The sequence below is a fragment of the Schistocerca americana genome, chromosome 1 (genome assembly GCF_021461395.2).
Source record: "Schistocerca americana isolate TAMUIC-IGC-003095 chromosome 1, iqSchAmer2.1, whole genome shotgun sequence".
NCBI lineage: Eukaryota > Metazoa > Arthropoda > Insecta > Orthoptera > Acrididae > Schistocerca > Schistocerca americana.
Window position 1 is genome coordinate 59462479 of NC_060119.1, and position 21247 is coordinate 59483725.

At 44.8% G+C, this 21247-nt stretch overlaps 1 protein-coding gene across 1 annotated transcript in view; it reads right to left on the minus strand.

Moving 5' to 3' along the window:
* The window catches only part of LOC124620351, a 152667-nt gene that overhangs the window by 35305 nt on the left and 96115 nt on the right, over positions 1-21247 (minus strand). Inside the window, exon 2 of the mRNA XM_047147027.1 lies at positions 1876-2002. Coding sequence (XP_047002983.1) covers positions 1876-2002 — 127 coding nt within the window. The remainder of the gene's footprint in view (positions 1-1875; positions 2003-21247) is intronic.

Below are 21247 nucleotides of genomic sequence, written 5' to 3' on the forward strand. Positions count from 1 at the left end.
TGCTCAAACATGACATTTCGCTCAGGGTAATGTAATACCAGGAAAGGTAGCAGATGGTCTGCGAGAATGTTTTCGTGACGTAAACCTGCGATATGTCGCAGGGGCGTGAAAGTGGGGACCAACTGCGACCGTGTGTACCCAGCCCAGACCATAAGCGAGCTACGTCTCGTCTGGACACTAGCGTGCTGGCACACGGGATCCGCAGCTTTATGTGGCGTACGCCACGCCCTTGCACCCGTGCAACTGAAACGGGCATTCAACGGACCGTGCTACGTGCCGCCAACGTTCCCAAAACGTCACGAGTCGGTCGTCAGTTGCTGAAGACGGTGCGGTGCGTTCGTCTCCGTATACTCGTGCTAGAGACGGATTCCAGATCCCACCATTCAGTTCGGGAACAGTACGACTCAGACTGTGTGAGCTGAAGGTGGAGGGGGGAGAAAGGAAAAGAAAAGGAAGGAGCTGTTGATGTCAGCTGCGTCAGGAATTTATGCGGAATCAAGGGAGACGAGTGTAAATGTGTGCAGGGGCCGGATTCGAATCTGGGAACTGCTGCTTACTCGTCACTTGCGTTAACCACTGTGCCACGCGGACGCAGTGGACCGCAGTTGCGCGGACTGACCCGCTACGCCCGTCGGCCGGCCCACACTGCCACCGAGAGCCATCTTTCCGCAGTCCCCGCCCACATTCTCCGTGGTCGCTACTGTGAGATCCCTGCAGGGGTCGGGTGTCATTGTGCATCCGCAATGAAGGTGGTGGGTTCGTTGCCCACCGAGGTGAATCAATTATATGAATGTTTAGTTTCTGTTGTTTCGGCCATGTCCGAAAGAACAGGCCCCATATAATCTGAGCCACAGTAGTCCGTCGGCCGCTCCGTATGGCTCTGCGGAGGCGGCGTAGGATTCGTCCGTGGTCTCAAGTTTAGTTCGTGGATGCAATGGAAATGGAAATGAGCGTTCGGCGTCATTGGCCGGGAGGCCCCCTGCGGCGCAGGTCGGACCGCCGTGGTGCAGGTCTTATTACATTCGACGCCACATTGGGCGACCTGCGCGCCGGATGCGGATGAAATGATGTTGAAGACAACAGAACACCCAGTCCCCGAGCGGAGAAAATCTCCGACCCAGCAGGGAATCAAACCCGGGCCCGTACGACGTGGATGCAATGCCTCTGCGCTACTAGAGATCGGCGTTAGACCCTGTTGATCTTTTGTGCGTTCTCCAGTATGCTGTCGCTCATACGTCATGTACTGTTTACAATCCGACATTCAAAGTTGGTTAACTAGCAAGGTGATGCGTGTTCACTGCATCAGATGCAGTGTCTACACTGGCGTCATACGTTGCATCTAGCGGCAACATTCGAGCATCATACACGGTGCGTCTTTAAATGGGACTACCCTTCCCGTGACTGTCCTATCAGTTTAATCTCTGTACAATATATAGACCGCGCAGTTGATTGCAGAATAGAGATGTAGACGATACAGGACGTCCCAGGAGGAATGGCCAGCATTCAGGGATATAACCGATTATTCGAAGCAAAACAATGCAGTAAACATGGGCTCCAATATGCGTACTTTAAGAGCTATTAGCACTTGTTCATCTCTATCGCTGGGAAAATGATCGTAGCTCTTAAGGCATGCATTTTAGAGCCCATATTTATCAGACATTCCTTTCATCTTTTGGTCCACACTGCCGCCCCCAAAATATGGAAAGGAAAGAGTTTTTAGTAGAAGAGGTTTGTTTCACAGAATCGAAGATGAATAACTGCTCGTAGCCCTTAGGGAATGCATTGTCAGAGGTTGATGTCATGTCCCTGAACACGGACCATTCCTCCTGGGACAGCCTGAGTAGTGTGGTGCAGAGGAGAGGAGAGCGTACTCACTGGCGGTAGAGGTCGGCGTCGTACCAGGGCGGCAGCTGCAGCGGCCCCGTCGACCTGGCGGGCGCCTTCGTCCCCTCCTCCAGCAGCAGCCGCATCTGCTCCTCCACGCTCAGCGCCGACTCCGCGCCTGTCACAACACAACACAACACGCCGACGTCATCCACTGAAACTCTGCCATCTGTTCAATAATACAAGTGGCGCGGCCGTGGACAGGAAAGGAATTACGTCCCTTCACAATGTAACCACCTGTCAAAAGCCAGGATAAACATCTTTTGTACTGCGGACATTCAGGAAGAAAGCCAGTGAGGGTCTGGAAGGTACCGTAAGGTATGTGCAGCCGTGCCGACTTCAGTGCTGTGGCCAGCTCCGCTAAACTTATCGGTCGTGGATCCACGGTGCGAACAGCCTCATCCAGGGGGTCCCACAGATTCTCGATTGGAGTTAAGTCCGGGTAGTTTGGTTGCCGGGGGCTGTGGTAAACTCATCCTGATGCTCTTCGAACCACGCACGTACACTGCGAGCTGTTGCATTCTCCTGCCGGTAGATGCCATCGTGCCGAGGAAGAACAAACTGCTTGTTGGAGTGGACGTGGTCCCGAGGACAGAAACGTACTTGTGTTGATCCATTGTACTTTCCACAGTGACGAGATCACCCGAGGAGTGCCACGAAAAATTCTCCAGACCTTACCGTTCCATCACCTGGCCTGCACCCCTCCGAAGATTGTTGCATGGAGTTTGCTTGCAGATGTTCCGTGTCATACACGTCCTGGCCACTTGCCCGATGGAGCATAACACGTGATTCATCTGAAGAGCCCACCCGTCTCCGTTCAGTGGACGTCCAGTAGCAGTACTGGCGTGTGAATTCCAGTCTTTGTCCCCGACGAACAGCAGTCTGCGTGAGTGGGTACACGAACCGAGCGCCTGCTGTGGAGGCCCCACGCAGCAACGTTCGTTGACCGGTAGTTGAGGAGGCACTGTTTGTTGTCCACTGGTTCACCTCGGCAGTCAGTTTCTCAACAATTGCTCGTCTATTCGCCCGTAAACTCCGACGTCGTCCCTCACCCCTGTCTTCTACGGCCCGTGGTGCACAACAGTTGCCTCGGCGGCGGTTATGTAGAGCGCCTTTTTGCCATGCACGGTGTCCTTTAAGCACAGCGGCAAGCGTTTCGGAAACGCGTCCACCGGGCGGCCGAAAGCCAATCACCACGCCCTTTTGGAAGCTAGGTAAACCGCTCCGTTTCTGCATTACGGCAACGACTGCACAGTTTGCCACGTCCCCCGAACACGCTTCATACACCCTACACTGATATTGCCTCCACCTGCCGTATGTGAGTCGTTATCGCATGTTGACATCGAACATAGGCGGTGATCACATTAATGTGACGGGACTGTGTATCAGCTGTTGCAGTTAACATTCTGAAAACGGATTTGACGCAGCAATCCTGTGAAAGTCATCCATTTCTGTTTAACTATTGCATTATAGATTCGTTGGGATCTGGGTGAGGCTATTGTATTGAAGACTTGTGCCCTTTTTATTATTTTCACCTCAAACACCTTCCTCCATTTGGTCGCAAGATCAGTTACGTCAACATACCTCTTCTTTCAGTCAACTTGTGTTTTTAACATCTTTTATCCGCAATTCAGTTCATCGTCTCCTCATTAGCTATTCGATCTACGCATCATATCTTCATCATTCTTTTTTAGCATCACTCATCAAACCTCCTATTCTCGTCTTTACTCTTTATCGACATCGTTCCACTTCCCTACACTCCAAATAATTAACTTCAGGAAATACTGCCTAACGTATACGTTGCGTTCGATGTCAGCATCTCTTTCTCAGGAAAACTATTCCTTCCTTATCCCATCTGTACTTTCTCTGTACTATGTTTTACTCTTTAATTTTTACTACTTCCAGTTGTTTTCCAACTCAAACAGAAAAGCTCATCTACCATTTTCATTGTCTTCTTTCCCAGTCTCATAAGAACTTTGCTCATCACATTATATGTATCCAAGGCTTCACTACATCCAAGGCGCTTGGGGTGGCTACGACCTATCTACAGTTCAATACGTTTTGGACAGATGGCACTGGAGGATATGACTAGGAGTTCGTTGTTATTCACAGAATTCACGCCATCTCATTGCGGAAACCCACTGACTCGAGCCCTGCTTGGATCTTCCCGTTCCAGATGGTAGCCTGCGGAGCGTCGTCCACGCTGTGGAGTGTGTCCCTCCCTCACCGTGTCTCGTGGGCGAGTGTCCAGCCACTGTCTGCCGTGCGCGGAGCTGAGCCATCGTGTTCTCGCCCTGCTCTGCGGCTGCCTGTTCACGCGGGACGGTGAGCCTCGTAGGCGGTGGCGGGAACCTCCTGTGCAACCCTGAAAGGAGCGTACTGGGCACACTTGTATGTGGCACCAGAATAATATACGGATATTAATAAATGAAAATGAAACTAGTGTACTATAAACGATGAATGCCTCTGATATGCTCGATAATTCGGGTCGATGACTGTGCGCGACTGCAGAGCAAAAGACACTGCTTTGTTGGAGTAAGAGAGCGCCTGGAGGGAAAGGCGATGGAGCGGGCAGTCTCTGTGGCGCGCTGTGTGAAGCCACCAAGTGTTAGATTAATGTAGGTATGTCAATATTGTTGAACATGGAAGCAGAAATCTTCATGCAACCCCCCAGAATGTACGTAAACCGGTTTGATAAAAAGGCTAGTTACATATATCACTTTGTAATATTTTTAAGATTTGTTAACAGAGCTATGTGTAATTTCATGATTTTCATTTATGTTGGATTAATGAGGTTAGATTATATTTCTGTTTAAATCTCATTGTTTATGAATCATTCGTGAGTAATGTAACTTTAATTGTCAGATGTTTACGAAAAGCCAAACTTAACATGCAATATAATTTTGCAATAAAAGTGAGTGTTAGTAATTCACCATAATCAGAACCGCCTCCTTGTCCAAGTCACATATTTTTTAAAGACGTTGGACTTTCTTAAATGTTCTCGTTTATCGGCCAAAAAAATTTCATGTGCATTTCAAGTAGTATTATGGCCAGCATTGCACACTGCTGAGCCTGTAGCTAGCATATTTTTTTGCTTTTCATGAGAGACCAGAATATATCGCGTTACTTCATTGCTGCTTCAGAGCTAAGACTGTTTAATTTATTTGTTATGTGCACAGAGACCAAAGTTATCAGTTTCGAATGGGGCCAGATGATTCAGTGCCTAAGGGGCTGAATGTACTTTGCAGAGACAGTATTTATTTATTGGTACTGGGAGTTGCATTGCCCAATCAATTCTTGCAAAGTTTTTGCTAACAATAACACAAGATGAAGCACATCACTTGCACTTACAACAAGCAACACGACAATTCGAGTTCAGTACCCATTCCATAGATCAGACATTCAATCAACGTAATCGTGAAGTTCATTATTTCATTTACTTAAAGAACGTTACAACCCCAAAAGCTGCTGAGGACGATACGGTCGTGCTGTCATTTTAATTCATTGCAATTACGGTTAAAAGGAATGACTTCTAATTAAAAACGACTGCAACCAACCATTATCATTTGAAATATTTATTTTCATGAAGAAAGAGCCGTGCGTTAATATAATTTCGACTGATGGAAATAAAAACTGATTAAAGCAATGGCCTCGGTTTTCGTAGGAGTGCTCTCCAGATCCCTATTAGGGTTTTGTGTGGCAAGGCGAGGGCCACGGTGCTTCCTTTGAACAGGCCACGGACGGTATCGTCCCCAGCTTGTCCAACTGGACTAGCGCTACGTCTTAAATGATCTTAACGTCGACGGGATGTTAAAAAATCTGCGTTTCCTTCCTTTGGTATAAGAAACAAGTAACTGTTCTACTTCTTTAAAACAAATCAAGTAAATAATAGAGGCTAGTATGTCGTCTTAATTTCATTAAGAAAGCACATTCGGTCACATTTTCTGTCTCGTAGTAATCTTTAAAAACTTCTACACAGCTTCTATATCCACTATCTTGAACGTAACATTCCGCACACTCTAATCTAGCACAATACTTTTTCATCTCTACTACTCTTTCCAGTATGAAGTATAATGTCGGATCACTGTTTTTTTTATCGATTAATTCCAGTTTGTTCTTATGACGTCTACACTGAATTTCCATAAAATGTTGGACTCTAATGTAGGGCGCGTTTCAGACACATCATCCCTTGACCTCTGTAAAAATTGTTAAAAGAAGATTGAGATTATTGGACATTGGAGAAAATTTTTCTGCCCCTGCACCGTACTTTTGCACATTTCTTCGCCCGCTGAAGTAGCCGAGCGGTTCTAGGCGCTACAGTCTGGAACCGCGCGACCGCTACGGTCGCAGGTTCGAATCCTGCCTCGGGCATGGATGTGTGTGATGTCCTTAGGTTAGTTAGATTTAAGTAGTTCTAAGTTCTAGGTGACTGATGACCTCAGATGTTAAGTCCCATAGTGCTCAGAGCCATTTGAACCGTTTGCACCTTGTTCTGATAACGTACGGAAATGCAGTCGAGTAACGCCCTGGCGGCCGACTGTACAGAAATTCTGGCGTGCGCATCCAATTACTGAGATACGCTTGGCAAGGAAGCTGTCGACGTCAAACTAGCAAGTGACTTAATACAAAGCGACGGAGGTTTTTGCTTGAATTATGCTTGAGTTTATGCTCTCACCCTGCTGTAGTAACACAGGGACAGAGTCAGCAACACTTGCTAACACGTTGTTCGCTAATACTCCATTAGCGGTATCGCCTGGGTTATCTTCGGTCGCGTGGTGACGTTTACGGTGTCGTATTTCTCTATAAGCCGTTTTTTGTGTCCACGGCTGGTGCAGCCCAGGCCCATTGATGGTTCAAATTGCGATGCACAGCGATCTCTTGCTTCAGTTGTGCCTCGGAGATGAGAAGGTGTTCACTCGTCGGAACAACAAAAGGCAGCCGTCGAGGACGCTGCACGACTGCATTCCCCCTCCCCCCGAGTAATCTGGACATTCGATTCGCTGGGAAGAGCTCAAGTTTCATATTTCTTCCCTGCTCGACCCATCTCTGCTTCTTCCCTCTCGAGTTATTTTATTTCGAGACGGCAGAACTTTCACTTCTTCATTCGCGTACCTCGTATATCTTCAATGTTCTGCATTCTTGCGATTCCTTTTTCTGCCTTTCTGTATCACTTTTGTCTCTGCCTTACTCATGCTCGAATAAATTGGGGTATCCAATACATTTATCCTTAGTAAATCTGTGTATAGTGAATAAACTAAAATATTTTAACGAATTTTATGTGTGAATAAAGAAAGTTACATATTTGTCTCCAAAAAGTTACTTTCAGTCTGAAGGATATTCTAGATTTTAATCATGATAGTAATGCGAACGAACGTGTCGCTTCCGCCTTGTTGTTAGCTCGGATGCACTATCAGCTGTGCTTCGACCATGACTGTTGACTCAGCTATTCTGTTAAGGTGCCGGTGCGAGTGCCATCCTCGCAGCGTCCTCGATGCCAAACGGATGTTGCGTAACTAAGCATGCGCTTCAGGAGTGAGGAAGGACGACAGTCTTCCGCTTAGCTCTTCCTGCTTCTTCCGCAAGTTTCTGGAGAGTATTTTCGACTCTCACACCTGTCCTTCTCTCGTAACCTCTGTTCATCAATGTTATGGAAAGTGTAAGGCGGTAATACTTCCGTATGTCTGAATTAATACATTCTGCCGCAATGCCTGCAATTGGAGAGATAAAACGTAGCTTTGTTTTGCTTTCATTACCGCGCATGTTCCGCCGTTAGACACTGACAGAATATTTTCTACTGTAACTCATCAAAACGATCATACTTTGATTAGAATCCAAGCACTCGTAAAATCAAACAGCAGTAAAAACGTAAGGACTTGGCCGGACTTCACAATTAAAGACATGAAACCAACTATATTTCGAACAATTTATGGTGGACGTGGACCCAATTGCAAATAGACTATTAGAACTTCGGAACGTCTATTTTAGACGGATGATTGATTTCCTTATTGTCTATCTTTATTACACTATCTTCTACTCAGATATTTTCTTTTCTTGCAGAGAGACGTAGATAACATTGATAATGACAATCGTACGCATTGAAAAACTGGTATGAGCAACCTTTGCTATGTAACAATTTATCCACTGACGTAATGTTACGTGATTCATGACTCATAACTCTAGAGACACCGCGATGCATAAACGCATATGTATATACACTTCGCAAGCCTGTGTGCAGTACGTTGCGGAGGGTACTTTGTATCTCTATTTTCCATTCCAAGTCTCACTCCACTCACGTATGTAGCGATGAAAAATGGCTGTATGCTGATGTTCTTCACCTTGTTCTCGTGGCCCTTGCCTTGTGCCACATGGAAGCAGCAGAAACGTCACACGGTCTCCTCACATTTAGAACAAGGATTTGCGAAAACAAGCTCACCCCTTCTTCCAGCGATCCCTACGCAAGTACAGCTCCTTACGTGAAGACTAAAAAGAACCTGATGTTGCATAAATATGAAATCTAGTGCTTGAGCCTGAGTTACAACAGGCAATTAGTAGACCAAAATTTAGATAAGGCTGCTGATCTTAGTGAGATGTTTTCTAAATCAATAAAAGTGCAGCAGCATTTGGTTCCTGGAAGTTTGATAGAAAAAATGTTAAAAACTCCGCCAACCAGACAAGTTACCACAGAAACGTTAAGAAACGTTGACTAATAAATATGGGAATAATCACGCTATCGGTTTCACATCTCAAACTAGAACGGTACACGGCATGAAATGAACGATTGTCCGTTGGGCGTGAAAGAGCGCAAAGGTAACAAAGAAACAATTTTAACTTTGTTTTTATTCAGATAAATTCATCTAGAGAGCCCCATCATACTGAACAAAATGTCAACAATAATATCTGCCAAAGTTCCTTCGAAGGAGAGCTTCTGTAAGGTTTGGAAGGTAGGAGACGAGGTACTGGCGGAAGTAAAGCTGTGAGGACGGGTAGTTGGTAGAGCACTTGCCCTCGATAGGCAAAGTTCCCGAGTTCGAGTCTCGGTCCGACACACAGTTTTAACCTGACAGGAAGTTTCATATCAGCGTACACTCCGCTGCAGAGTGAAAATCTCATTCTGGAGACAATATCAATACTTTTGACGATGACCTGTTTCAGTCAGTAATGACCATCCTCAGATCTACAATATTAAAATGTATACACCTAGTGAGCAGTGTGTCTTTCAACACAATACAGCATTACGTATTACAATATACTATCATACAGCCAGGGAAATGTACAGATAAAATACGGTAAAACTTACACCACCACTGCTCTCAACATAAATCATCAAGCAAGGCTAGGTATAAATACCCGAGGCATTGCCTTACTTCCATACATTCGTCGCTCTAATCCTGTTACTGATTATGTCCTACCTATTCGTGGATTGTATGGCCAAACTAGATAATTTTATTTATTGACTGTTAATATGTTGTTTAAACGTTTTCTGTGGGAGATATATCACAAACTATCTTATGATCGGTGCGCGCCTACATAACGTCCTGGCGACCGTCCCAACAGAGGGCGCTGATCATTGATCTGTGTTTTCTTCATATGTCGTATAGACATTTTATCTTTCCTAGGTAATTTATAGGTTGCTAGAGCCAATGTATTACGTATATTAATTTTTGAGCGTAAATTCACCATAAAAGTGTCAGATCTATTATCTTTATATATTTCCTTTTAATAATTTTGTATGGGTAACTGTATTCGTCTTTTACTGTATCACAATTAATTTCTATATTAGTTACCAATATTTAAAAGTCTGCTACGTGTATTTTACCTAAAGTGTTTTTATCAAATTATGTTTCTTACGTAAATGATGACTACATCTAAGCAAAAATGACTGTGTGGACGAGGTGGCCTATTCTACACCTATTTTAGATCTATGTGACGATGCCATTACGGCCTTACCACTTTACGACATGGTGTAGAAAAGGTACGTTTTGCCGCATTTTATCTGTACATTTCCCTGGTTTATGATAGTATATTGTGATACATAATGGAGTATTGTGTTGAAAGACACACTGCTCACTAGGTGTATATATTTGTATATTGTAGATCTGAGGATGGTCATTACTGACTGAAACCGGTCATCGTCAAAAGAATTGATATTGTGATCAAAGACTGGAATAAAAAACATTTGACAGTATTGGATCATTGTTCATATACTTGACTATGTCGCAGCTGGTGAATCACACTTAAGTGCCTTGCAGAGAGTTCATCGAGCCACCTTCACAATAATTCTCTATTATTCCAATCTCGAACAGTGCGCGGAAAAAACGAATACCCACGTCTTTTCGTGTGAGCCCTGACTTCCCTTATTTTATTACGATGATAGTTTCTCCCTATGTAGGGCGGCCCCAGCAAAACATTTTCGCATTCGCAGGAGAAAGTTGGTGATTTCGTGAGAAGATCCGCCACAACGAAAAACGCGTTTGTTTTAATGATGTCCACCCCAAATCCTGTATCATGTCAGTGACAATCTCTCCAGTGTTTCCAGAATGAGATTTTCACTCTGCAGCGGAGTGTGCGCTGATATGAAACTTCCTGGCAGATTCAAACTGTGTGCCCGACCGAGACTCGAACTCGGGACCTTTGCTTTCGCGGGCAAGTGCTCTCTATCTGAGCTACCGAAACACGACTCACGCCCGGTACTCACAGCTTTACTTCTGCCAGCACTTGCCCGCGAAAGGCAAAGGTCCCGAGTTCGAGTCTCGGTCGGGCACACAGTTTTAATCTGCCAGGAAGTTTCATATCAGCGCACACTCCGCTGCAGAGTGAGAAATCATTGTCTAGATGTAGAGTACAAAATAAGGATAGAATAAAGAAAAAATCCAATTCGTGCAGGATAAATAAGCGTTTGCAAGCAACGAAATATTATTTTCCGAAATAATGATCCAAAATAATGCAGAATTTGTTGATCTTTCTTGGTGCAAATCAAAGCGTCTTTAGTACAAACATGTTTCTGTAGTTTTCCTATCAACGCTGGGATTCTTTTCTTTCTTCATGTTCTCCCGTTTTACACATCCCTGTAAGATTAGCTCGGAACTCCCGTTATTGTTTTCTAAAGACGCTGGTCAATCAAGTGAAGTGCAAAAAGTGTTTAACGGCTGACTAAGAACTCTAGCTTTCGGGCACATCCCTGCGTAGAATTAAAGCATAAACAATGGCAAAACTGGAGAAGAAAGAAGAACCGTATATAACATCTAGGGACTAAGGGATTATGAAAATTAAAGACATACTAATACCGCAATAAGTTAGTTCGGACACAACAGACAGGGACTAGAAATTTATGGAAAATCCTTTACAGAAAACGTGACATGTTGTTGGGGCATGTGCTGATTTAGGGAAAGTGGGGAGGAAGGTGGGAGAAATTACGGAAGACAGTGTACGTATCAATCATTACAGGACGAGTTTTTTGGTGTAGGAAGAAAAGAACATGGAATGTTGCAGAAAATGAAGGAATACAGAACTACATTAATACTGCCGAAATAAAAAAAAAAGCTCGCATAAAGCATAATTAAGGCGTGCAAAATATTTCAGGTTCCTTATAAGTATTACTGTACAAAGTCCACGGAATAACAGAACTAAAAATTTCCAATGTAAACTTATTCACCTGGAAAGCATGAATTCCACATGAAGAACTGATTTTGTGATAGAAGTCCGAAAGTACTTGAGAAATTTCATTGTACTAAGGCTATTTTTTCTAAGTATCCGATCTGTTGCAAAAACAGAACTGCAGTGAAAGTCCGATGAAGGTTTGTTCAGATGTTTGGCTCAGTGCCTCAGGTGTGCCCGTCGACTGCACTGCGCCCACTCTTCAGTTTCGAGCGCAGCGCACAGCGAGCACGCAACCACGCTTGGAACAGTAGTGCCTCCCGCCAAGTGTGAAGCGCCTGCTGAGGGGATCAGCCTGATTCCATGCAGCCCACATGACGTAACTGTCGTGCATTTCCTTCACCACGACAATCCTCGGCCGCACACTACAGGTGCAACGACGACGCAACTGCGCGTTTACGATGGGAAGTGTTTGATGACCCACAATACAGCCCTCACCAAGCTTCAACTATTCGTTCACATGAACATCGTGGCACACACTGCGAGTTGTACACCAGCGTAGGCAATTGGCTGAAATCACAGACAAGATGACGAGATGACGAGAGTATACGAAAATTGGCACCACGGTGCCACAAACATCAGGGCAGTGACTGTGCAGAGAAATAGCTGGCAGGTGTAGCTAAGAGTTGCAAATGAAGATTTCCATTTCGCATCCTATCGGACGTTGGAGAAAAAATAGTCCTCCTATGTTTACACATTTGTACTTCCTCTTTATTAAACAATCGAATTCGGTCACTTTAGGACTATCTCGAGATTGTGTACGAGGTAATTGGCTGAGTGTCACACGTAGATATGTTTTAAGAATGTGAATCATTCCATGATACTGTAAGTACAAAACCTGACACAAAATGGTTCAAATGGCTCTGAGCACTAGGGGACTTAACTTCTGACGTCATCAGTCCCCTAGAACTTAGAACTACTTAAACCGAACTAACCTAACCTAAGGACATCACACAGCCGGCCGCTGGTGGCCGAGCGGTTCTAGGCGCTTCAGTCTAAGTTCTAGGGGACTGATCACCTCAAATGTTAAGTCCCATAGTGCTCAGAGCCATTTGCCATCACACACATTCATGCCCGAGGCAGGATTCGAACCTGCGACCATAGCAGTCGCGCGGTTCCATACTGTAGCGCCTAGAACGGCTCGGCCACCCTGGCCGGCCCTGACAGAATTACGCAGACGTTCTGTGTGACGCAGATTTACTGTTATAGTGTTCCTTTTTTTACACGCAGTTACGAAACAAAATGTCGTTGAAATACCAGAGAATCGTTAAGAAAATGTTGACCAAGAAATAGGAAAAATCGGAGGATCGGTTTGGCATCTCAAACTACAATAGCACACGGGATGGTATGGACGATAACTCCTTGGGCGTCTGGACTCGCATTCGGGAGAACGACGGTTCATAAACGGGTTCGGCCATCCTCATTTAATTTTCCCGTGATTTTCGGAAATTACGTAAGGCAAACGCGGGGATGGTTCCTTCCTCAAACCGATCTTGGCCTCTGTCTCTAATGACCTCGTTGTCGACGGGACTTTAATCACTGATCTTCTCTCCTTGGGCGAGTCCGAAGGTAGCAGAGACTGCATGCAGAGTATACAAGCCTATGATAGTAGATTTGCAGATCACACAAACTTTGCGGCATCATGCGTCTGCTGTATTTGTAGTGCCACGGAATTGCTAACATTCAGTGAAAGAAGTTTCCATATGAAATTTTTTATATAAGCTGAAAATCATCATAAACTGTCCGGAAACGATAGTTCAACAAAGGAAAGTGCAGCTGTGTAAACATACAATGAATTTCTCAATTACTATAAAGTTGTAAATGACCGCATGCACATCATATCAATTCCGAAAGCATTTTGTCATTGAATAAGCCGTGCGTCACACATTAAATGTACGATTGCACTTTTCATAAAAACCAGTCGCCGTTCGACTAGCGAGAAGCAAAGATTTCGGCATCGCGAGTGGAACCTGATATTCGGCGAGCGCCTCTTCTGGTGCTTGCAACGTCCGTTGCTCTTCGCATCAAGGCCATATTCTTGGATGAAGGGCGCAGCTCATTGTAATTCAGAAGCCAGGGGGCTCGCGGAATGCCGCTAACTGGTAGAGGCTGGAGGTGGAGGTAGAGGCAGGCAGAGCACGGCGGGCGACTACCGAACACGCGTGTGGCGGATAAACGCAGGCCAGCGGTCAGGTTTTGCAGTGGAGAGCCCTCTTTTTTTTTTTTTTACGGAACTGCGTGTACAGACATACAGTTACCATCCACAGATAATTTTTTCTACAAGCGTTCCACTCTTGATGCGCATAACTGATCATAGAGCTGTACCACCGTAATAACGATTCTTTTGCGACCTGTGTTTCTGGATATGTAAATTTTGCAATAAGATGAAGTCGGATGGCATGGTCGGCTATATTACGCCGACACCCAGTTTGTAGCGTGGGATACTTTGTGTACCACTGCACTCGCGAACAGTTGGCGGGAAGAATGGCTACCTGTATACCTCCGAGTGGGCTCCAATCTGACTGACTTTGCCTTCATGGTCTTCTAGCGATCTATACATAGGAGGAAGCAACATATTTGTTGACTCAGTTAGGAAGGTACGCTCTCATAACTTAAACAATAAACCACACCACGATGCAGAACGCCTACTACAGGAGTGGACTGATCATCTCTGTGACACTTTCGTGCTTACTAAGTGTCCCTGTAACGAGACGCGCTGCTGTTCTTTGGATATTATCTATTTACTCAATCTGTCGTACATGATTCATATCTCATACGAGCAGTCATCAAATATTGCTCGAAAGAGTGTTTTGTGAGCTACTTCCTTTGCTGATGGACTACATTTTCCAATGAATCTCAGTCTGTCACCCACCTTAGTATCAATTATCCTTCTTAGCCTTATGTGCCCATTCCATTTCAAATCGCTCCGTACGCACACTTTTAAACATTTTATGGGATGGTTCTGCGACTGCGTAATCATACATCAAAGGCCCTTTCTGATTGCGTATTCGCAATACGCCTGATTTGTTTATGCTGATGGTCAGTTGCCACTCCCTGCACCAAGCGTCGATCCTGTGCAGGTCTTCATTACAATTTTCTAGCGTTGCGGCTTCTCTGTATACAACATCATCATACGCGAGAAGTCTTGTCGAACGTAGGACATTATCTACCACGTTATTTATGTTGTTGTTGTGGTCTTCAGTCCAAAGACTGGTTTGATGCAGCTCTGCATGCTTCCCTATCCTGTGTAAGCCTCTTCATTTTGGAGTAACTACTGCAACGTATATCCTTCTTAATCTGCTTACTGCATTTCATCTCTTCGCCTCCTTTTCCACAAATTTCTCATCTCCCCAGTTTTTCAGTAACTCCTCTTTGGTTATGTGATCTACTCTTCTAATCTTCAGCATTCTTCTATAGCAACACATTTCAAGTGCTTCTATTCTCTTCTTGTCTAAACTGTTTATTGTTCATTTAAAAGTTTCATGCTTGGCTTCGCTCCGTACAAATAGTTTCAGAAAGTACTTCCTGACACTTAAATCTATACTCGATATTAACAATTTTCTCTTATTCAGAAACACTTTTCTCTCCCACTGCCAGTCTGCATTTTGTATCTACCCTACTTCGACCATCGTCAGTTATTTTGCTTCCCAAATAGCAAAACTCATCTACTACTTGAAGTGTCTCATACACAGTGTGAAAAGTAATGGTCCTGTAGCACTCCCCTAGGGCACGCCCGGAGTCACTTTACGTCTAAAGACTTCTCTTCGTTCAGAATGACATGCTGTGTTCTTTTTGCTAAAAACTCTTCAGTCCAATCACTCAGTTAGTCTGATGTTCCATACGCTAGTGTTTTGTTCAGTAGGGGCAGTCGGTAAGTCAAGCAACAGGTTTTCGATTCGGACTGCTTTCCTTTCCTTCACTTCGCAACGATAAGATTAGAGAGCGCGAGTGAAACTCAGTATTGGGACGTAGTCTACCACCAGTGCAGTGGCTGAACTCAACGTGTCCTCACGACTCACCAGACACCAGAGAAACAAGTGGACAACATTTGCGGAAAGGTTTTGTTCTTAAGATAGGACACTGGTACCATTCCAGCTCTCCTCCATTTTGCTGCCAATTACTGGAGATGAAAATGCATTCTGTCACGAGGATTCGAACAGGCAATCTTCGACGAGAGCTCAACCTCGTTCCTGGGCGTCAGTGCTTTCGACTAAGTGGCTGGAGTTAATACAGTAAAAAGCACTTTGATACAAAATGTGAAAAATATATTATCTGACGATAAAGTAAAAATAGTGTAGTTAACTGAACGGTATTTTCTCAATCTAACCGCAGTAATTCGTAACTGCAAAATATGTCCACATGATCCACGAGATTCCGAACTATTGAAACCTGTGGCATATATTAATTTTCTTTAAAACCAAACTTGGCAGTCTGAAGTGTCTGATAATAGACTCGTGTCCTGTCGATTAGTTGTCAGGTGGCGTACCAGCGAACGGCCGTTCTTCGATCTTGAACGATGTTCTCACGCTGTGATCATTTAAATCGAAACCCGCCAGATCAACGGCAGCGTACGAGGCGTTTATTCGATTGGTTGGTTGTTTTTTTTGGGGGGGGGGGGGGGGGACAAAGGAGCGAGATCATCGGTCCCATCGGACTACGGGAGGATGGGGAAGGAAGTCGGCCGTGCCCTTTCAAAGGAACGATCCTGGCATTTTCATGAGTCGATTTAGGGAAATCACGAAAAACCTAAATCAGGCCGGACGCGGGTTTGAACCGTCGCCCTCCCGAATGCGAGTCCAGTGTGGTAATCACTGCGCCACCTCGCTCGGTCCGTTTATTGGAGACGAGTCTCGGACGACAGGCGAAGATTTGTAGGAGAAATGAATGAAGACGTGTGTGGAATCAAATGGTTCTTTCACTGAAGGTGTACACTACCCGCTTCTGCTGGTAAGTACGCACAACACTCAGTCGCCATCCTCGTTCCTTTTGTGCCGTACCTGGAACACATCTCGCGGCGGAGAGCTGCGACACGCTTGTCCACTGCAACAGAGCTGGTCCACTCTGGCGGAACTTGCCGCAGCGTCAGGATGTCGTCCAAGATCGGGAAACGGTCGATCACTGATTAGCCTTAGTGATGCGAGCCGTCCCGTTTTTTGTATTTTTTTTTTTTTGTATCAAATTAGTTAAACGTATCAGTTTCCAGGATATAGAGAACAAACAGCAAGATTCGGAACCATCAAGAAATTTTATTGCTTGGTATATATAATGGAACCGGTAGGGTGGAGGAATACTGCACAAAGATATCCAATGTACTCTGTCTTGATATTCGTAGGTGACGACAGACATTTTCATTGACATGGATTTTTAGCCCTTCCCGCTCCCGGGTTCCCGGGTTCGATTCCCGGCGGGGTCAGGGATTTTCTCTGCCTCGTGATGACTGGGTGTTGTGTGATGTCCTTAGGTTAGTTAGGTTTAAGTAGTTCTAAGTTCTAGGGGACTGATGACCATAGATGTTAAGTCCCATAGTGCTCAGAGCCATTTGAACCATTTTTTTATTTTTATGTGAAACAGGTTGTATCACGATCGACGGTAGAAGCGTTAGCTTAAAGCGTTTTACTGCGCTTATAATTTGGCTTAAACAAATGATGTAGGAATCATCTTACAACTGCCGTTGTTCGCAAATCCTCTATCGCTTTAACAGTTAACACCGTCGCTGTCTGTTCACCAAGGAGCCCGAAGTTCTGTCCCATCTCGTGACAAAGATGAAAAACACAGTCCGCTTGCGCTAATCTACACTCATACAGCTACTTTACAACGTCTCCGTGAATTACGAACTGGAGTGGTAGACAGAGATGCTATAGTAAACTGCCGCGTAGAAGGAACGAACATAGCGACTGTAATAATTGAATAATGTTGATAATGGAAGAGTAAATGCTGAAAAATGGCAATAATGGACGGCAAATAGTCCACACTTCCTTTTTTAGAGAATTACGCAATGTTCATTTCAAGAGAAAAGGTGTGCGTTATGAACCACTTTGGAAAGAAACAGTCATTACCTCTCATCTAGAGAGAACGTCACGTCCCCTCGAGAGAGAGTAATAACAAGAATATTACGAGATGTCCTGTCCTAGCTCGTGATAACCCGTAGTTCCCTCACCACGAGAATTTCAGTTACCGCCTCACTTGAATTAGCAAATCTGCGCTTGTGTCGTGCGACATTACTACCTCTGTAAAATCGAATTTATTCGGCATCGGCAGGATTAACATCTAAAATCTGCCTTTGCGAACACTAAAGCAATACTAAAATATTGGCAGACGTAACAAAAATAATTGTTCAACGTTATGTGGATAGAGCCTTTGTGTGTCTTGTCATCCAAACAGGACGGTCATTCTCTCTCTCCCACAAGACGTCAAAAAGTGTGCACATCATACAAGCAGTGTAATTCGTGAGACCGTTGAGCAAGTGGACTAACACCCGTCAACACCCTCACCATACGGAAGGAAAATAACATACATCATTAGAATATAGCGGAGACGGTTACTGAGCTACAGCAATACGTAACTTTCTGTGGTTACCAGAGTACCGAGACATTGAATAGAATAAATACGAAGTCCTCCTCGGAAAGTATGCAACACCACAACGCGCACTCGGTTATCCGCAGTATCAGTGCATCCGGCCACGTGCCTCAACTTGGAGGGGAGGGAGGGTGTGCAACGAGTGTAAAGGAGACTGGGGAGAGACACTTTGCCAGTGCAGCCGCCAATACTGCAATGTGTGACATGCTCCCATCACACTACGATCTATGATTAACATGAGGGAAGCGATACCTAATGTCCATGAAAATGACGTTCTGCCTTCGCAGCAGTTACTGCAGTTACCTTCACAGAATAGGCGAAGAACACTTTTGGCGACACCGTCTCTCAGTGGCCGCTTCAATTTGCACACACAACGGCCTGATTGGCTAACTTCAATGCTAATTAACTGGAAAACGGATCAACATATCCAATTTTTTCTTAACAGATATTTTTTCAGGACAATTCGCCCTGTAACACTCTTACAAACTTTTCATACTGTTTCCGGCCACCGTGTATATAGGCTGTTCTCACTGGGAGTTGCCAGGCGCTTTTTTTCTTGTGTTTCGGCAGATACTTGCGATTTAGTTTTTGAAATGTGTAGACGTAGTCAGCCCAGACAAATACTGCTCAAAACGTCTTTCAACATGGCGCCCAGTTTCGACAAAAAGCGTCGGTTTGCTTCCCGTTACAAGAAAAATGATTTTTAAAATGGAATTTTACGTGCCCATTCGACGGAGCAGTCCTTGATTAGTGTACATCGCTATTCGTTCTACCGACGTGTATTGACAGGGGCAGTAAAACACGAACAACAGCCAGTGCTCCAGCAGCGAATGACCGGCGCTGCTGCGTCGCGGCTGCAGTCAGCACGGGGGTCTGTGCGGCGCTGCCGCTGCTCGAGCACTGGCTGTTCTTCCAGTTCCGCTGTAATACACTTCGGTAAAACGAATATTTCACTGCACTAATTTGGAACCACTCTGTCGAATGGACACGTAAAATTCCGCTTTAAAAACCATTCAATATTTTTCGTCCATACAGACGAGCAGTATTTGTTTGGGCTGACTACAGCTACACACGAAATTGCAGACATCTGCCACAGGCTTATATACTGTAGCAGAAGCCTGTGTCTGGGAAACTGGCTTGAGTGCAGCTGGAGTGCAGCCTTCCTTCGCCATGGCACTAGGAGCAGGAGGTGGTGTATCGTTCCAGCTGCCTTTTACCCCCTGGAATGATCCCCAGTACTCATTTGAAAACAGACTGAGTGGACTTTGGGCTGTCCTGGAGGGACTCTTCTAAGAAGAATCTCTGCATCTACCCAGGACTGAACCCAGACCCTCCAGGGATGGAATTTGGTGCTCCACCCGCTACATCACCTCATACATATAAAAACAACGTATACAAATTTGTGCCGTTATTAAAGAACATAAGAAGAAAGATTTTTGTTGTTTGACACTAATACCACATTAGCACCGTTTCCCCGTTAAGGGTATTTGAGTGAAGAATTGCTGGACTTTGGTTAAGCCAATGTTCACAGTCGTTATGACTGCTCTGGATTGAAAATGGAATATTCTTACTGCTGTGCAGGGCAATTGTTTATGGCTGCTAGTAGTCTCCACACCCCTGGACAAGCAATTATACTATGCTATGTTTGTCTTATGCAGTGTTTCCATGAACCCCCCCGCCCCCCCCCCCCCCCCACACACACTGAAGTTTACAGGCTATTGATGGCTGATTACGCTCTAAACGAGCTAACTGACGTGAATCTCATTTATGGGGGGCACAATGCAACAGCCGAGCAGCAAGGCTACCAGGGAGAGGATTACCAAATCATGTTACATTTCAAAAACTTGATGGCCACTTCAGGATCATTAGACCAGACCGATGGGAAGCTGCAGGACCTCGCAGTGTGCAAATTGTTCAGTCTGAGTATGCTGTCTTACAGTCAACTGAAAACAACCACAGCACTAGTCACCTATTCCATAACCAAGGAACTAAATACCTCTATCGCCAGTCTGTCGAACCTCCTGCAAGAGATGGGCATGTATTCACTCAAGTATCAGAACGTAGAAGTCCTATCAGCTGATGACTTTACGCAGAGTGTGGACTTCTGCTAATAATATCTGCAACAACTGTAAAAATTCCTAACTTCCATATGTCTCTTTTGTTTATTAACATACACCCTTCCCAAGGAAAGGAATATCCCTCAGTGAGGATAGCCTAGTCTGGGAGTTGGAAAATTTAAAGACAACTCGTGTGTTCCACAATCAACCAAGATTTACCATAAATGTGGTGGCTGCTGTTTTTAGCTATGGTGGCTGATTGTACTGCTTTTCTTCTGCTCAGTGGGGAAAACTGCCGTATCTTTCTTCATCCAGTACTAGCTCATGTGTTGGAGAACGTCATGTTAGCAGTCAGATAACAATTACAGTTCAGGCATGATGGGGCCCCACCACAGTCTACCATCGGCATGAGAGAATATTTGAACTATATTTTCCCCAGTTGCTGGATTTGGAAGGGCCGCCAGACTTTCCCAGCCTCATTCTATGGAGTGGGGGGAGATAAAGCGTTTCATGTATGTGACACCAATAAACACTCCGAAAGAGATGGTTGAAAGTTTGGCTGAAGCTGCAGCCGTTATTGATGAAATACCTTGTTGATGTGAGCATGTTAGGCAATCGTTAGCATGCTGATGCCAGATGTGCATTAATATAAACAGATGACGTTTTCAGGAACAACTCCAAAACAATTTCCATCACACAACAATTGCAACAGCACCTGTGAACATTACTAGCCCTAACATCAGAAGCTACATGGACCTCTAGCAGAAGATATGGTGCACGTGTGACAGTTTTGACACTTGAATCTGTCTATCGCAACATTCTAAAGTTTCGCATATGTAGCCCTTTTAGACTCTATCTGTTATCTGTCTGATATATAAAGCAGGGTCTATGTATGTCTAGAATCTCTTACCAAATCCCTGGATCAATTTCAACCAAATTTGGAACAGAAACAGCAGACCTCATGAGTATCCAAATCAACCTGCTTTGCTCGGCAGCCTACATGTTAGGGGCAAGAACTGGTTTTTCCAGGTCCTGACATGTAGGCTGCCCTGCATGATAGGCGTGTTGAAGTAATA